This window comes from Acanthaster planci, linkage group LG19 (assembly GCF_054643075.1).
Source record: "Acanthaster planci isolate LZ-2023a linkage group LG19, COTS_SCS, whole genome shotgun sequence".
Taxonomy (NCBI): domain Eukaryota; kingdom Metazoa; phylum Echinodermata; class Asteroidea; order Valvatida; family Acanthasteridae; genus Acanthaster; species Acanthaster planci.
The window spans coordinates 3,682,802-3,701,580 of NC_141795.1; the positions used below are offsets into that span (position 1 = coordinate 3,682,802).

General features: G+C 44.8%; 2 protein-coding genes across 7 annotated transcripts; both read left to right on the forward strand.

The window, feature by feature from the left end:
- Nucleotides 1-13: 13 nt before the first annotated feature.
- LOC147795963 (monocarboxylate transporter 13-like) lies at nt 14-11,446 on the forward strand. 6 transcript variants are annotated; one of them, XM_087129845.1, is made up of 6 exons: nt 14-2,546; nt 5,945-6,052; nt 6,649-6,938; nt 7,584-7,727; nt 8,192-9,151; nt 9,370-11,446. In XM_087129845.1, the coding sequence occupies exons 3-6, from the start codon at nt 6,692-6,694 to the stop codon at nt 9,525-9,527; spliced, it is 1,509 nt and encodes a 502-aa protein (XP_086985971.1). In that variant the 5' UTR covers nt 14-2,546; nt 5,945-6,052; nt 6,649-6,691; the 3' UTR covers nt 9,528-11,446. The 6 variants fall into 6 exon arrangements, with proteins under 6 accessions (XP_086985971.1, XP_086985974.1, XP_086985972.1 ...); XM_087129848.1 differs by having other exon boundaries at nt 6,671-6,938; XM_087129846.1 differs by lacking the exon at nt 14-2,546 and adding an exon at nt 2,554-5,823.
- Nucleotides 11,447-11,610: 164 nt separating this feature from the next.
- LOC110973841 (monocarboxylate transporter 13-like) lies at nt 11,611-18,678 on the forward strand. The gene is made up of 5 exons (XM_087130159.1): nt 11,611-12,053; nt 14,409-14,679; nt 15,291-15,434; nt 15,827-16,765; nt 17,378-18,678. The coding sequence occupies exons 2-5, from the start codon at nt 14,421-14,423 to the stop codon at nt 17,539-17,541; spliced, it is 1,506 nt and encodes a 501-aa protein (XP_086986285.1). The 5' UTR covers nt 11,611-12,053; nt 14,409-14,420; the 3' UTR covers nt 17,542-18,678.
- Nucleotides 18,679-18,779: the final 101 nt, after the last annotated feature.

Below are 18,779 nucleotides of genomic sequence, written 5' to 3' on the forward strand. Positions count from 1 at the left end.
CGAGCTACAGTGGTGGAAACATACGTTGTGACTAGAACATGCAGCAGGTAGACATTGCAAAGGAGTGAGCACGAGTTTACGAGCCAGTTCGGTATTCAAAACACCAAGGTCATTCGGGGACAAAGTGCGCACGTGGGTCCTCGTAGGGCCGCGCTGATAGGGTAGACCTCGCACGCGCGTTCGAATGACCTCGGATGCGATTCGAATTTTAGGATGCGCTGTTGGCTCATTGTCCAGCTGCGTGTGCGCAGCGGATGGGGCTAACTTGATCCGTCTATTTGTGTATAGATCAGTGGTCTATAAATTGCCACGTTTATCAAGTCAAAAAGCCAATGACCTATTCTTCGACGCAACGAGGCCTCCGATCGAGTCCTTATCTGTGTAAATAAGCCAAATTTACTCTGGATATCGCGCGCAACTATTTGTGTAAGCTGCTGTCTCTCGATATCGTGGTGCTGCTCTCGAGGTGTCCGTGACCCCATCCGACTACACTACCCTACCTTTTGATCCCCTCATTATATGACAGGGATGCGTTGCAACAAAATCTGTCCGAGTATCCGCCTTGCCGCCCTCTATAGACGAAACACGTCGTTGGTGTCGGTGTAGCACGATTGGAGGCTTTTGCCTACTAGCAACGTACGTCTTGTCAGCTTTGGTTTTGTCAGAACCCCCAGTCAGGGGCATTGAGTTTCAATCTCGAACTTCTATGCCGACTTCCGCCCGATACAAGAAAATAATTATGTACGTGTTGTGCGCTGGTGGAGACTATGGCGGGGCCCCCGGGCCTACTTTAGATGCAGAATGCACCTGTTTCCCGCCACCGGGCGTGCGCCAGTGAGGAAATCCTGATGATTCGACTAACATCCTGCACGCACAAGCTTTCGGAATGATATGAACATGGTCTCAAACAGCAACATGTTGGTGTACATGCTTTTCATTTTAGAAAATACATCCATCGTTCCCCAACCTTGGCCCCCTATATAGCTGAGACTTAGCCTCATGCCTCCCCCCCAAAAAAAGAACACCCGTGTGTATAGTGCTCACTACGACGCACTGCAAATTGCAGACGGAATGGCTACAAATCAAGATTGAGCTGTTACCGCAACTTAACATGCACCATTCCACTTAACATGCACCTGCCGTGCGTGGGGAGAGAAGTCCCTGGATAAACGGCAGCGTCAGCAAATAGTTCAAAGTGTCAACACTGACATCATGGCATATGATACGAGTTGTTCACTAAAGTTACAACGCACGGGCGATTCACAATAGTACGCTTCCAAGAATTTGAAACGCGTTGGCCAATCAGAACGCTCGAAACCTGTCGACCCTTTCCAAGCGCGCATTGGGTCGACAAAGTTAGCGCACTGTGATTGGTCAGCGTGTTGCAACCTCTTGGAGGCGCGCGTGAAACGCACATATTGAACGTTGCAATATTATATATTATGTTGCTTCTTGGGTTGTCGGCACTCCTGCGCACTCTTCTAATCATACTGAACTGTATATCAGAAACTTTAAAATGCAGCCTCAAAGTCTGGGCCTTTTACCCTCTCCCGTGGCCGGAGGATATTTAAAAATGGAGAACCCTACTCGGACATAAACATTATTGCTTCGAACCTTTTACTCTTCGAAGCTTACCATGGGATTTACTATATAAGACTTCTAATCTTGTCCAGGTTTCTTAATTTTCCGAAAAACGAAGATACACTTTTCATTTTACATCTTGAACTACTTAGCTCTGGTGAAGCCGAACATCTATTTCGGGGTGGATGTACATTTCGGTCCGAGGCCCCCCGCCCCGACAATTCCTGCGTGCACCAAGTTGACACAGCTGATTCGTTCATCTGACACCGTGATGAACAGTTTTAGCTCTGTCAGCTGAATTCGGCTCTGGGTGCCCTGTCCCAAGTCAAATTCTCCGCCAGACGGAGGCACTTAAAAAGTACCGTACAGATTCTTTCGAATAGAGGGGTCTGTGTGAGCCAAGAAATTGTGAGATTGTGTAAGTATATGGCCCAGGATGAACTCCCTATAGACTTAGACGCTTCCATCCGAGGGCAAAGCAGACAAATATGGTATTGAAAAATTGTCCCAAGAGCCTGAGAAAGTGGAGGGATGTCGTTTGAAAAATGGCTACTTAGAGACATGGGAACGTTCACATTTGGAGGGTGAGTGTGTTTTGGGGTTCAACCTACTAAAATTTGAAAATTGATTGAAATTTGAACGACCCGACAACCCCTGACAACACACTGTTTTTTAGTCGAGAGGCCTCAGGGATTTCAGTTGCTCGCAACGGGGCTCCCAACTTTGTTGTAGTTTTATGTCACGGTCGTTTTCAAGCCCTCTGCTGACTAGTTTCGTCTGACTGAGCTTCGGGTGAGCATAATGTCACGTTGTTTACCATGTGAGCGGCTGACAGGTGGATAGTGTGTTTGGACCAGCGACATGTACAGACGGAATCGCTATCGCTCTGATTGGTCATTTATACACTGTAGCCGACAGAGTACAGTGAACAAATTCTGCGAGTGCGAGAACATGTCACGGTCACGGTAAGTTGAGAGAAGCTTATAATTTGTACAGACGTGTCCCATTAATAGCATTGTCGGGAACTGACAAAGTATACAAGTACATGTATACATGTACCGTACACTTCTGAGTTGCTTAATTAAGTTAAAATCCGCGCAGATTAAATAGGGTGGAGAGCCGAGACATGGAATTTGCTTCCGCATAAAATAAGTACTCTTGGATTTGGACATGATGACGTGTCCTGAAGGCCTAACAGTGCTTGTTTAACAATCGTCAAAGTATGAGTCTGTCTCATTTTTAGGTGACTCAAATTGTATCTTTCTTGATAATTTTGCCCAGGAATCAGCATTACCTTGACAAAAACGTAAATCAAACTTTGTGGACCTTAACTTTAACCGTACTTGTTTAGGCTTTTTTCATGATGATTATTGATGTTCCGATTCACAGGGTTCAAAACATCATGTGTGCATGTACTGTGTAGGGCCTACTACGTCTTATGCAGGACACAAAACAAGACGTTTTCAACGGCCATGATTTAACTATTGATAATGATAATCCAAGCGCGGCGATTCTCCGTCCGACCAGGCAGCCATCAACAAAACATCGTCTTTTTTAAAACCGACACTGGTTCAAGAGCTACTGCGAAACCTGGAGATTATCGATTCTTTACCATATACAACCACTCTTACTTTGCCTACAACCTGTTGGCCAAAGTTGGCAGAAATTATCAGCTTTTTGTTGGTTATCGATTTGGCCTCAAAATCGTTCAAATGGACATCTCATTGATTTTATACTCACCGCATAGACGCGCCATGAGCGTTTGACGCGTTTGATGCGGAGTACGCCGAGTAGGCGTAACTAATTTACTTCCGCATGTATGGTCTTTGCGTACAAGCAGAACGCGTGCAAGAGCCCGCTTATAACCACCTATCTTTCTTCCGAGGATTGCAGTGGGAGTGCACTTCAGCTCGGGGTGGATACGATCTTTGGTTAAAAGAGCAACTTAACGTTCAGCACGCGTTAATAAGGCGCCTTTCCATAATAATTTTTGTGTGTATGTGATGCGTTCATGTGCTTTCCACTTTCACAGACACAGAAATCGACTGCATTAAAACATAACACGCGTGTGCCGTTTGGCCGTGCGAAACGTTTGGTGCAAGTGTTGACGCGCATGTGGAAAGGCGCCCTAAGGCAGACTCCATGCGGGGCCACTGTCCGCCAACTACATCAAAGTAACGACCGACATTCCTGCACGTCAGGACTCTAATATGCCCTTTACCCCTTGTTGTTCAATAAAGTAGCTGTAAGTCCGGCATTCATCAATTGTGACAGAGGCTCTCTAGTTTTATTGTATTCAAATTACAAAGCCCATGTTTTTGACTGCTAGGTTCCTCGTGCGAGGGCCAAGATAGATAAGAGGAGGTGTTTTTCCGGTACCACTTATGTAAGAGGCACAGAATACCTGTCCGAAATTTCCCCTTGAAAACACCCTTAAGGAAACTTGTAGTGCATAATATGTGCAATAATTTACTTGAAGCATTTAAATTTTAAGTTTAACTTACCTCGAAACTGGCATCGTAATGAGGGATATAGAGTACCGAAGTGTATACGTCACGCGCACAATTAGTGTGTAAAAGGCATTAGCGCGAGAATCAGCGCGTGAACCAATACGCGCGCGTACTCCATTCGTTTGCACTGCACTTTCTGGTTCACAGTGACGTCACACTTCGGTACTCTATTGCACAATAGCATTGCAGTTTCTTCATTGTAAACAATTGCGTCATGAAAATGAACAAACTGGGTTATCGAGCCAAATCAAGAAGATTATGGCGCAAAAAACTATTAGACGAGGACTCTGGAACGCTTAAGTTGAGTATTTTATGCAATAATCACACTAATTGCGATGCAAGTACACAGATAAAGGGAAAATAAACCAAGTGCTCTTCAGTATTGTTGAATACGTTCAACAGAATTGTTACACGATGCTTCCAGCAGCACCTAGACATGGACCGCAGATGTGATGCCGTCAGAAATTCACTGTTCCATTTTATTCAAATCCAACCATTTTGGCACGATCCCAAGAGTCCATTAATGGGACTTAAACAGCAGACACGGGGCGTGACGCGTACGGTCGCTGGATCATGGCTGGTCGATCTCAACCTCTGATCATAGAACAAGAACTGACTCATCGTTATTTAGAGCAAGGGCGTGGTAGGGATTGTTTTCCGGGGGCAAAGCGCTTTTTCTGGGAGGAGAGGGTAAGCCCACCTTGCCTGCCCCTATAGCGACACCCATATCATAGAAGATCGCCACGCCCATGTCAGCAAGGGTCTCAATACAGTGATGTTCACGATACGCGGAGGGTCTCTGTGTTAGTCAGTAATCAGCAGACTGGTTTTGTTTCAGCATAGTCATCACCACTGCTTCAAAATCATGATGAAGTGATTAATGAAATTGCGGTTCTTTTTAATAACTGCAATGAAATTACCACTAGATCTAATTACAATCAAAGTTAGGAGTGGTGTCCGGTAGATGAATGAGACCGTTACACCAGCCGCAGCTGCCAGCGGTTAATGCAAACCTCAAGGCAGATGATATCTTGTACATATAGATTACTTCTCCCCATCCATCATACTTCATCTCTCCATCCTTGACAGAGCAGAGGCAAATATATAGGAGACTTTTGAGGACTCTATACTACGTATACTACGACCTAGGCCGTCAATGATAGGGTATTTGATGTGGATATTGTACACATTGCAGGGTTGCGTGAGAAGGACTACGTTTGTATAATGACGGGGTTATCTGTTGTGACCCCATCTGTATAGCTTTACAGATGGTTTGGGTTTACAGTGCGATTGTTCTTGGTAATGCTCGCTGTTAGAATCCCGACTTTCCACTGAAAAACCATAATAAACGCACACAAATGATCTTAATTTTGCTCTTGTAGTTCAAGCACACAAAGCCTTATCGAGACCTCATGTAAATGTACATGTCATAAACGGGTGGAAAGCTTATCAGTTTGAAGTCCACTTAGTATATCGCAAGGTGCTTTTTACTCTTCCTAGATTTGCTGGTAGGTTTGTCCGGTAAGAGCTATACATCTCAGTCTGCTATCAAAAACAATTGAATGTGTTTCTAATCCAGCGACCAGTACCATGTTGCCGTGGTACAGGTAGGTGCGCAGACCAGGTGCGCACGCTCTTAGGCCTTTCTTTGTAGTTGTTGCAAAACACCTTTCGCCCAGCGGAGTGGTACGCACGGGCTCGTTCAGTTTATAGGGGAAGTGTGGGCACCACGGTATGTTTCGATATGCCGTGAGCGGGGTGTTTTATACGAAGGAAATGCTTACTTTCTACGATGACGAGCTCTTTTCAAGGCGTGTTCAGCTAAACGATTAGTGTTCAAACTTTTTCACCAGAATTTGGAGTTAAGCAAGCAGCGTAATAGCATTTCAGGTGAGTTACTGTCTGCATGAGTTCCGGCAGAGCTTGGAGATGCGTCATCTGCAGATCACCCTGTAGTGGAGGTAAGTTCAGTTCTAAAAATGTATACAAGCCACGTCCAATTACAGTCTTGTCTTTTATCACTTATCGGTATTCGCATGTCTGTCTTCAACACTTTAGTGTGGTCGTGTAATATGGCAGACGAAACTCCCAATTTTTAATCGACAGGAGCAGAGCAGAGTATAAACTACGAACCAAATTTTTTCAGTGAGCATTTTATCAAATTATGAAGAACATTGCGTGGCAATACAAAGACAGCCATTTTAATATGGTTGTCATGAAGAACATCGCTCTTAGAAATTTACAAGCCCGTGAATTCCTGTTGCTAGGAGAGTAAACCACAGCTAAGCAGTAGGACTTATGGATTTTCAAGAATGTGATTAAAATGGAACCCCACTGTAATTATAGACGATTGTCTGAGCTGGCTTGAGAACTAACACACAGATTTCTGAAGAGTTTTGCCCTAAATTGAAATTGTGATATCTTGATCAAGAAGACGGTTTTATCTAACAAACAGCATTAGAGAGATTTTCAACCAGCAGAAGCAAAAAGGAACAACAAGAACAGAAACAACATGATCAGCTGCGTGAATGAATTTTTTATTTCTCTTTTCATTCAGCATTTGGATTTTACCATTCCAGCGACATCTAAACACCACCGCGATGAACCAAGGTACGCCACGAGGACGTGACCCACAGAACCCTCATAGGGGGCGTGGCTGCGGCCGACTGAGGGTCACTCGGTGGGGGCGTGTGGTCGTCATCGCCTCGTTCCTTACTTTCCTGCTGCACGACGGCGTCCTGGGAACGTTTGGCGCGTTCATACCGCTCCTACAGATGGAATTTCAAGAAGGATCGGGGCAATTAGGATGGGTGGTCAGCTCAGGCGTCGCCGTGGAGAATTTTTCAGGTAGGTACTATGTCTGCCCTCCAGCGCCATTCAGTCCACACAATCTGAATCTTTGATAAAGAGAGAAATCGTAGTTACCTTTCTGAAGAACCACAGGTGGAGTTAACCACTCGACCTCTGAGCGTTGAATCGACGGGCAATTGTTGCGTATCAAAGTTCCAGTCATAAACAACCCCTCCTCGCCTCTTTCGATTTTCCAGTTACTGCATGTTCACTCGGATTTGTTTCGATTATCATCCCAAACCTTTTCCCTCAATGGCCAGTGGGCCTACATGTAGTTTAGGATGTCTGCATATCCGTAAGGTCCCCGTCATTGCCGACTTGGAAGCATTGGGCATTAATTGAGTCCCTAAATCATGGCTACAGCTGGCAATGTCATGGAAGCCGCCAGTCAATGACTGAATCTATCCAGGCACATGTTAGGTTATGGCTGCGGCTGGAAACGGTACATTGTGCCTTTGATACGTGAAAGTCAGTGCGGAAGCCAGGCCGTTTCTGGAGACGTAGACTCAGAGATGGCCTTACTATCAGCCAGGACTTCCAAACGCTAGCCTCGCTGTCAGATTTGGCAGGGACCGGGAGGGATTCGAAGTATGAAACCTTGACTTCGCTTTCATTGAAAGTGTGTCTTGTTTTCTTCTGTAGGGCCAATGGGCAACATAGTAGTGAAAAGGATCGGATGTCGTCGAGCCATCATGCTTGGTGGCGCTCTCCTGGCTTGTGGCACTGCCATCGCCTCCTTCGCTTCCTCTGTCTACCATCTCTTTGCTTGCCTCGGCTTGGTCGCAGGTAGACTACTTATCATTGTACATTATAATCGTGCCATCCTCGTCAACAAGCGTGAATCATTTTTCCTAGGTATACTAAGTCTTGTTGCAAACAACTCTAAATTGGCAGTGAAAACCCTTTGATAAACTTCTTTACTTCTAACATGTCCTTCTCATAACTTTTACGCATGCAGTATTGGTGTTTGAACTTGCTAGATCATTGAGGAAGGAAACTTCCATATAAGATGATTTTGGAGATAATAATTGAGAATGGATAGTCTTGTATAATGCAAGCTGTAACTAAGAAGTGGTAATCAAGTTACCTAACTGCCACGCCAGAAACTGAACTGATGTTAACGAGCTAGGTACGGGAAGAACCACTCTACCTTGCTGTTGATTCAGTTGCGAAGAAACCTTCAATTGTGAGCGAATTTTAATCCAGATATTTATCACTGGATTGATCCGAGGCTGATCGTTATGTTGCAGGTCTTGGGGGATCGATTATTCATGTATCGATTGTGGTAGCAGTTGGGGAGTTCTACAATAAACACTACACGGTGGCCAACGGTATCGCTTACGCGGGGCCAGGCGCAGGGGTATTCGCCTTTCCGCCGCTGATCGAGTATCTGAACGAGAATTACGGCTGGAGGGGGAGCCTACTCATTGAAGCCGCCATTGTGGCTAACGTCGTGATGATGGGGGCGCTCTTCCGACCAGCTGCCTGGTTTAAATCCCGTCTACGGATTCAAAATGACTTTAAAGATGACGATGCCGTTAGGAGGCCCGATGATGGGCAGCTTGCTACTGATCAGGGTGCACGTGGTAAGGGCATTGGTGGCCCTGGAGAGGACAAGTCATCTGACAGCAGGATCTCTGAATTTTCCTCTGAAAGTGAAGACTCCAGAAAGATCTCAGCTATCCAGGTTGGGAATGATGGAGGGTGTACTTCAAAGTCTTCAAGGAGAACATCCCGTCGGAAATCCATACTCACGCAGACCAACACCCCAGCCATGCTTGCCATGTTCGTCGCCTGCGTGTTCCACACAGCTGGCTACTCGGGAGTCTCCGTCCATGTTGTCAACCAGGCTGTGTCGTCTGGTATGACGACCCAGCAAGCCTCCTTCCTGCTGTCCTGCGTCGGCATCGGCAGTCTGGTGGGCAGGTTAACCCATGGCTGGTTCCTGACTCGAAAGTACATCACACCGTCTTGGATGTACTCCCTGACCCTCGTGGTCTCATTGGCCGCCACGATAACTCTCCCCCTAACGACCACGTTCAGAGGGAAGATACCCTCAGCCACGGCCGTTGGCTTCTGCAGTGGCGTTTACTTTTCACTGGTTGCCGTCATTTTGCGAGAGCTTGTGGGGATACGCTACCTCGGTGTTGCCTTCGGAATCTCTCTATTCTGTTCAGGCGTCGGGACAACACTAGGAGGCTATGTCATCGGTAAGTCGCTGGCATCAGTACTCTCAATTTGTGAACAAGGTTAAGTTTGGTTTTTATAAGAAATATAATTTTAATATTCCAAGAAAAGAATTGACCATTGATGAACACACCATATCATTTTTCTTCTTATATCTGTACAGAAATATGAAGAGCGCTGCTCTATGGGACGTGTCACTTTTCTTTGTGCATTGACTTAATTGGTTCATGTTCGTTTGCAGGTGTTTTGAAAGATGTGACAGGTAATTACCGCATACCTTACTACTTGATAAGCGTCTTCTTTGCCGTGGCGACCAGCTTCTCTTTACCGCGGCCAGTCATCCAGTCGTACCGTGCCCGCAGTAATCGCCGCTTGGGCTTTAGGCCAACCTCTGTGTGATCTCGTCCGACTACTAATCACACCAAAGTTCCAACAGGAAATTTTTTTGGGGAACGTTGGGGAACACTGCGTGTTCTTTTTTAAAACTGACTCGCTTCTGTTTAAACCTTTTCAGCGATACCGCATGCTGAAATATTGACAGATATTAATTCCGGTATATGCAATTTGTTTTTGGCAACAGTCAGAAGTCATAAACCAGCCTAGTTAATTTTCATGTGTAAATTTTATTTCATCAACAAATTGTAAATATGCCTCTAGTCAATTTTGAATTTGAGTGACTTTTTAAGCTACATGTATAACATTCCATTTTGTTCATATGCAGTGTATTATTTTGATCTCGCACACATTTAGTGATACTCGTATAAATTCTTGGGTTCCGCCAGCAAGACCTTAATTAAAGAAGCGCCTGTATTTTAACCAAAAAGTTTGAATGTTATCAACCAATCCTCAGGGAGTTCCTTTAGCTTCTTCAAAAACGATACACATTCAAACTCACCCAACACCTGTACCGAAACATTAACGGACTGCATCTTAGTCCATCTACTCAACGCATAATGCACCAACTACGTTCCATCCACCTTGAGCAGAAGGACCCCCTCACCGGCTGAAAAGAGCCATGTTGGTGGGGAGTGTGAATTTTGTTGGTTGCACATGCATTTCACAGTCTGTTGTGAACCAGTGAAGTGGAGTTCCCACCAAAGGCGCCCCGTTACAAGGAAATTTGCGCCCTCTCTTGCTCCTTCTTTAAAATTAAATGCTGAGGAATTTGTCCTTATCGGAGGCAATTTGATAATTTTGGTTGGTCTCGTGGATGGGTGAGCTGTAATATAAGAAGAAGCCATATGCCGATGTGGTAATTATGCGACCATATCAACACGGAGTGCCTAAAGTGTAAAAATGTCAATATTTGTTAATTTCAGAAATGTGTGAAGTTACATTCTCCATAGCATCGTCAATCGACGCCTTCTGTTGCCTGTTGCATTATATTACCCGCTGTCAAGTTTCATTATAATAGCTTCCATTAGCATTTTCGTATATTTTACTTATGGTATTTTGATACCATTATACGTCTGAATTAATTCCCGTCAGTTCACTGATGGGTCGTTGGTCACATGTCGTTGAATTGTTCTGTCCCAAAAAAAATACTGACTCGTTTTGTCCACAAAAATAGGCCTGCTGTTCTACGGTAAATGGAAGTTCCGTCACAATGCCACATCAATGGCGATATAACGCGGCTAAAGAAAATAAATTTTCGCAAATTTGTAACGGTTTTGAATGTGAACATGCACATACTAAATCCCAGTTCATTGCTCTATTAAGCGCCGTCAAGTCATCATAAATAGCGGCCCTCGAGGTATAAGCTACACGGAAGGATCCTTGTGTTGCTTGCTCTATAGAATAAGTTCCCTAGATTGCCAATACGGGATAACCTTATTGAGAAGGGACCTTTAGCCCTGCTTAAGATCATTCTACCTCCATGTTATGATCGACTCCGGTTGAGTTTGTTTTGCATATGCATGGTCATCGAAAGGTACGGCATTACGTAATACAGCGCTCGTTTACAGAAAAAAATCATGCATTAGCATTGTTGTGGCATGTCCATGACGTCTTTAGCAAAGTGCACCTGTGGCGGATTTAAAACTAAATGCGTAAGATGCACGAAGGATGGATCTTCGATTTTGTTTTTCTCACAAAACTTATTTTCAGTTAAATTTTATTGATTTATTTTGCTGATAGAGAGGGTCTATGAAGCCTCTGAAATTCAACGTTAATTAGAAATCGTACACATGGAAGAATGATATATGTTGTTTGTTGAATCGATTTTGATTGTTATAAATTTATTTCTGTCTGCCTTTTTATGTTTGAAGCTCCTTCTTTTAAAATTCTGCTTGAAAATAAAGTGCGCATGTGTGCTTGTAATGAATATTGTCTCAAGGACGTACGTGCCCAGTTCTTCGAACCATGTTCGATTAGTTTCAGCTGGTGTAAATTACCGCTAGGTTTTGCCTTTGACACTCATTAACTGTGTTTTTGTTTCACATTGTATTCATGCTGGCGTTGGATAGGCCTATATTGTCTCGGAATCTGGAGACACTGCTGTTGCTATTGTAAATATGGTAGACCTGGTCAATAAACGCGCCATTCAGCTCTGTGCAGTTTCCGAGTATGTGGTCTGCTGTGATCTGATCTGACCATCTGATCATGAGCTCCATGATACATGTATAAAAAAGAGCACAGAGGTATCTGACATCCTGAGCTCAAGGACAAAGGGCTTTGTATATGTAGCGATATTGCGCGTTTTGGCCCTGGTTCAGGTGCGGCACTGTACCATGGGACTCGATGTTGGCGGAGTGTTATCATGACTGTAGTACAATCGTCCGACGTCGCTGCAGGCCTGGGATCAGGGCACCTATAGGGGATATTCGGACATCGCGGCCCGCTGCAAATTCTCTAGATCAGTCCGACCACCAGCTTGTACCTTGGATTTACGTGTTGATAATTGAGATGGTGTTATACAGCCTACAGGTAGGTTGATTCGGCAATAAAACAGCTGGTTAGGATGATCTGTTGACTAGTACCAGAACTAGGCATTGTCATAATACACGATGGCATATCAACAAATACCACGGACCATGTATGGACTTGGGCCATGGTTGTTTCGGCCACAGGGATTTCACCCTGGTTTCACTAACAACATCATTAAAAATCACAAATTTGGAATGGTTGGCCACGTCATCGATGACCAATTAGCCAATATTACAGCATGGAGGAAGAAAAAATAGTTGCAAGTAGTTTGGCAATCATTTATCTCATTGGGGTTATGTTGTTAGGCTGTTAATAGAGGAAGAAAAAAGACCAACATTCATGCTGTAACCCCATTGGTAGCACTTTTTTTTGCTTTTGAAAGACGTGGGCGATGTTGCTTCGGTGTGAGCCTGTGTATACATGTACGATGTTATGCCCGATTCTAGCGACGAGATGCCAGATACGGATTGATGAGTAGTCCCCACAATGGTTAATTATTCTGTCTCTTTGGTTATGTAATTGTAGATAACGGCGTACCGGTTTCGCTCTCTGCGCCCGAGGGGTGGTGAATAGCCGAATAGTTTGCGGTTTTGAAATTGCGGTTGGCGGTGGCCCTGGTTCTTCATCGAGGATCCCCCCCCATAACTTATCCTGGGTCACCCGCATGTTGTAGACCAGTCTTGCCGTACCTCCATGGTCTTGCAAACCTGAAGTATTCTCTTTGTCCTTATTTGGATATATAGGCTACACTGTTTAAGATGCTTAATTTCCAGTTTTGAAGTACATTATTATTACCTTAAATCTTTGAGGAATTAAAACATAGTCCACTTGACGCATGTTGGACTATTTGTGCAAATACCCGTAGGAAATGTGGGTCTGGAATTTCGGTTTGAAATTACAGGATGTATGACAACTGCAAATGCATGCACTTTTTCCCCGGGGCTTTTACCATGCTTTGAAAGTAGAGATAAATGGTCTCTACATATTTTTTGCGGGTGGAAATGGGGTTCCAGCTTGGATACATAGGCTGTTCCATTACCTGGGTCCTTGCTGTATGGTTATATAAAATTGGCCAGAAGTTATGTAAAACTTTGAGTCCGCAAGTCCCTTCTCCTTCAGTGCAACTTCATCTAATTTCGTCTAGCCTTAAGTCGAGCTATTCACAATAGGCCTTGATGGAGACATACCTTCGATTCTCGTTCCCTGCACTCTGCAGAGACCGTCTCGCGACTAGACTGCTGCTTTAGACCATGGAGGAAGCTCCTCCATGTTTAGACGTCTAAGGACCACCGACGGACTCGACTACAAGTTACAAAACTGTAGATTGAAATGAAGACTGCTTGGGCGGCTCAACACCGTACTGGCTGGCCTTCCGCGCCTACCCGGCATACGTTTGATCTGACCATAGAGGCCTCTGTTATCTGACTCTTTTACCGGGGGGGGGGTCGCTGGCAGCGGGTTGCCCAATTGCTGAAAAACGTGCACAACGACCTCCTACCATTTCAACTCACTCTTAAGCCTGTTAATTCAATAATGTTCTTCAAACGTTTTGTGTGGCCGAGTCAGTTTATGGAGGGGGTAAACTCTTAAGTTTGAGGTCTATTAAACATTAAAAAAAATGTGCTCGTAATTTATGGAAAGCTAATCTTTGCAGACCTCGGTGTATTCTTTGACAGGGCCAAAATGGATTTCCAAGACGTAACTGTGAGTTCAGTCACTTGAAGCATGTTCTTGTTCCTCTGTGCTTGAAAACCTTTGTATTTGCAGTATGTATCATGTTTAAAGCGCTCGGGGCAGGGTAACCCGTAGGGAATCCTTTCATGGATTATTAGCTTAATTGTTACTCAATAGACCCGGAGGCGGACAGCTCCTCAGAACCCTGTGAGTTTACTAAATGAATTGGAGTTAAATGAAACTTATACCTCAGCCTGAACAGTCTCAAGGCTTCGCCTGCCCATTTCCTCATATTACCACTGTTTTCGCTATGCATTATGGTAGCATTTCATGTAAGATCGGAATACGGGGTGGATAAGCGTATCAGAGCAAACGAATATTGATACGTATACATGTCGCAGAGGAAACAAGATCACACCATGTAACCCATTGTTCTAGACAATAGTTTGTTTGTAGCAGGCCCACAGAACCTTCGGTGTTCACTAAACACTGACCACCTGTTTTGCTGCACAAAGATTTCAGCGTCAGAGGAAAGAAGTTTTTACCAGACAAATGACGTATTTTACGTACAGTAGTTGAAGAGATACTTTAGCCTTGTTTTTTTGTTTGTGCAGCGTTGGTTTTCTGTTTAGAGGTCCCTGTTTTGGATTTTACCATGGTGATTTGTTTTTATCAATGCAGCCTGTTTAAATTATGGAAGGGGTGATCGACGACAAAATGGATCCAAAGCTGCAGGCCAATCAACCCCAGAGAGGGCTTGGTTGTGGCCAGCGTCGAATCACCCGTTGGGGGCGTGTGGTGGTCGTGGCTTCATTCCTGGCGTTCCTGCTACACAACGGCGTGCTGGGCACCTTCGGTATCTTCGTACCAATCTTGCAGGAAGAGTTTGAGGAAGGTTCCGGTTCGCTGGGATGGGCGGTCAGTTCTGGCATCGCCGTGGAGTGTTTTACAGGTATAGGGTCACAGAGCCCTCTGGCACCAGCACGTAGCCCATGCTTTATGTGTGATGGTCAAAATTACCGGTGTTGTGCGAAATTTGAAGTCCTTGAAAATTGATCCATTCATCGGGATGCGCATGACTTGATACCGTGCACGATATGGGGCCGATGTGTATACCCCCCACGTGTCCAATCCCTATACACACTCTAGACTATTGTTACCTAACACATCCCCACTAGAAGTCTTTAAAGAATTCCTGAGATTCCGATCAAACAATGGCGAACACAAAGGTGGGACGGGGGTTCTCTCCGATCTTGCATCAAATGCCTGACTAGGTACACAGACGGCATTATCAACTAACTGGCATATTAAGTTAGGAGGCCTTAACAAGACAACACCCTAACGCTGATCGTAAACTATGTCTCGGGAGTAGAAAATTATGTGGCTGGCTCAGTCTGGGAAGTTATTGGCGTGCGAAGCAATCTTCTCGATAAGTTTGTGTGATGCTCTGAAAAAAACTATTCTCGATGTTAGGCTCCTGGAAGAGGAGCAGTAAGTTTCTGTTTCATTTCTGGGGTATGGATAGACTCAGGCCCAAGAACGTGTCTGATTTTCGTTTAACAGGGCCATTGGGAAACATTGTTGTGAGAAGGATCGGATGTCGTCGAGCCGTCATGCTTGGTGGCGCCCTCGTGGCTTGTGGCACTGCCACCGCATCTTTCTCCACCTCTGTCTACCATTTATTCGTCTGCCTCGGCATAATTGCTGGTAAGTGTATGAAGCATCCTTAGAGATATTATGCTGCGTTGCCAGGAGACAATTTATCTCTTCTCGAAACAGTTCGTTCAAGCTGACAAACCACATTCATCATTTCAACTGCCGATCTAGGGCGTTAGTAAGCTTTGGCTTTCCAGTCTATTGACTCCAATCTTATCACAAAGCACAAGCATATGCTGATGTATGTTTAAACTCTTGCTTCCAAGATTCCAACCAAGAGTTTAAAGGGAGACCTTATTGAATTACCACACTCACTCTGAATGTTACCAGAACCCCTTTTCTTCTTCAGGTGTTAACTCATTCGTCACTTCGGTAAAGCTTATACCGATACCCCAAGAGAGAGGAGAAACTTGAAGTGCATTGCTGGTTTCTTTTTTTTTCAGGTCTTGGCGGATCGATCGTGCACGTGGCTATCGTGGTAGTGATTGGACGATACTACAATCGTCACTTTTCTGTCGCTAATGGTATCGCTTATGCGGGCCCAGGGGCTGGCGTTGTCGTCTTCCCACCGTTAATTCAACACCTGAATGAAACTTACGACTGGAGACAGAGCCTCATCATCTTGTCTGCCATTGTTTCAAATGTCATGGTAATGGGCGCGCTCATGCGTCCGACAAGTAAATTCAAATCTCATTTTCGGAAAACACGTGTAGTAAAACACAATAATCTGAACCTAGAAGTGGAGTATGAACCGGTTGAAACGGGGGAAGGAGGTGGTGAAGAACACGTTGATAGGAGGATTTCTGAAACTTCCAAATGTGAGGACACGTTTCAAGGAAATTCGACAAGTGAGCCAGCTACTGAGGCATTCAGTATCTCCAAATCTTTGTCTTTATGTGGCAAAGCCGTAAGATCGAGACTCAAACGAATTACCAACGCACCAGCGATTCTTGCCATGTTCGTCGCCTGTGTGTTCCACACCGCCGGCTACTCGGGAGTTTCCTTCCATCTCGTCAACCAGGCTGTGTCGTCTGGTATGACGACCAAGCAAGCCTCCATCTTGCTGACCTGCGTCGGTATCGGCAGTGTGATGGGCAGGTTGACCCACGGCTGGTTCCTGACTCGCAAACACATCACACCGTTCTGGATGTACTCCCTCTCCTTGTTGGCCTCAATTGTAACCACGGCAACATTCCCCAACACGACCACGTTCTGGGGAAAGATAGCCTCTGCTACAGTCATTGGTTTAGGCAGTGGCGTTTACTTTTCGTTAGTTGCGGTCATTCTGCGGGAGCTTGTTGGTATTGTCTACCTAGGTGTCGCCTTCGGAATATCGCTGTTCTGCTCAGGCCTTGGGACAACGCTTGGAGGTTTTGTAGTTGGTAAGTTCCAGTCTTTGCTTTGGCGGTAAGAACTAGGAATCCGACTACCACAAGCTGCTCGATGGTACCATGCACGAGGGTGCATTGTACGTGCGCGTTATACACGCCTCTTCGACTGGCATGGCGTTGATTGGGACTTACAGAAAACGTGTCTTAATACGGGCGATTCACAACAGTGCGCCTCTAAGAGTTTGCAACGCATTGGCCAATCAATATGCGCTAAATCTGTCGACCTTATGCGCGTTTGGAAAGGGTCGACAGATTTTGCGGGTTGTGATTGGCCAGTGCTTTGCAAACTCTTGAGGCGTATTATTGTAAATCACCCTAATTGTAACTGAAGTCTCGTGCGGGGGTGGGGCGCGACACGCAATGATGGCATCTCCTCAGATTCGTCCAAACTATTCAAAGCATCTATCCCAACGCACTCATAATTTTACCACCTTTAAAGTACTGTAGGCCAATAACAAAGGGTGTGTTTGGTGAATGTTTGCTTCTTTTAAAAGTCGCCATTTTGGTCTTTTTAAGTCGTTGTACTGCGGTCTGCAAGCTATCGTGTATTGCGCTGAATTTGTTGTGTTTCTTGACGAACTTGCTGGTTCTCCTGGGTTGCAGGTGCCGTGAGAGATGCTACGAGGAGTACTTGCATACCTTATTACTTGATAAGCGTCTTCTTTGCCATTGCGGCAATGCTCTCTCTCCCGCTGCCAGTCAACCAGTGTTACCGAGAACGCCGCAGTCGGCACCCCGCTTCGGTGCCCGAGCCAACTGCTGTGTGACTGCTGTACAGTACAGAGATTTTGGTTTTCTCGACAGTTAACGCAGCTGTAAAAATATCATCGAACCTATCGGTCCATGTGGGGAGTTTTGATGAAATTTACTTGCAAAGTATTGACCTTGGCCGTCGTGCAAATTGAACCTGTAGAACGGGGTCCGCCAACTGTTTTGCGCATGTGCTGTTTCTCAAATAGATTTACATGGGGACTCGCAGGCATGTGAGTTTGAAGAGCATTTAGTTGACCAATTGCGCTCGCTAAGTCACATCACCTATATTGGGGATCAAAGTTCAGCAAATGCTCCCATAGATGCGCTCCATAAGTATTTACCAAAAATATAGCTGTGAAGTACTCAGACTACTGATGAGCTGAGCACTGTACCCCATAATTGGCATTATTTTTGGTAAACAATGTTTATGATACACGACGCCATCTTTGTTAATGTTTGGTACCGGTACCCACTATAGGTCACGTGACTTCGCTGGCGTAATCGGTCAATTATGGCACTAACGAAAACGGTGAACATGTTTTTATGCAGCGGTAATCGTGTTCACAAAACAGTTCTCCAACCAACTCAATTACCAGATGCATGCTGCTGTCATATACCTCACAAAATGGTCACTTCGAATACAACAAGAACCTCTGTCCCCACAGGCACCTGTAGATAGGTGGAAAGAAGAAATAATAGAGAGTCTTACCCGAGGCGAGAGTTTTGGCCCCAAGACATTATTGGTGGGTAGGTCTAAGTAATTATTCGTGTTGCAAGATTGTCTGTGAAAGTTTGTTTTTCACGATTTTATTATCAAAAGTGCTCTTACACAAGAAAGTGCATTACACTTATCGCTGCACATTTACGTTATGTTTTAACACTTCCATAAAGTTTTACCACGTGCAGACGAATGCATGGCCAATTAAATATTGTCAACTGACACTGTAAATTGTAAACGTAGGTGACTTGTTGTTGCACGTAATTTAACATAAGAGAATGTCTTTGCTTTTAACTTTCAAAATTGTATTTGTATCCTGTTTTTTTTTTAAAGATCGGGTGCTAATTAGCGATAGAATATAATCCATTAGTCTGTTTGTTGTGTGTCGCGGGATCAGGGAATAAACAGCAACGTCGATATAATGGAAGGTAAATCTGTATTAGTTTATGCTGTTGTGTTGTTGAGATAGAACTGAAATTTATGCTATTTTATGAACCTCGGCTTCGTTGCATCAAACTCGCACTGAAGTCGGAG

Coding starts and splice junctions, on each gene's coding strand:
- LOC110973841 (XM_087130159.1), top strand. CDS start 14,421: ATGGAAGGGGTGATCGACGACAAAATGGATCCAAAGCTGCAGGCCAAT. Junction 15,435..15,826: donor CTGCCTCGGCATAATTGCTG/GTAAGTGTATGA, acceptor TTTTTTTTTCAG/GTCTTGGCGGATCGATCGTG. Junction 16,766..17,377: donor GCTTGGAGGTTTTGTAGTTG/GTAAGTTCCAGT, acceptor CCTGGGTTGCAG/GTGCCGTGAGAGATGCTACG.
- LOC147795963 (XM_087129843.1), top strand. CDS start 6,620: ATGAATTTTTTATTTCTCTTTTCATTCAGCATTTGGATTTTACCATTC. Junction 6,939..7,583: donor CGCCGTGGAGAATTTTTCAG/GTAGGTACTATG, acceptor TTTCTTCTGTAG/GGCCAATGGGCAACATAGTA. Junction 9,152..9,369: donor ACTAGGAGGCTATGTCATCG/GTAAGTCGCTGG, acceptor GTTCGTTTGCAG/GTGTTTTGAAAGATGTGACA.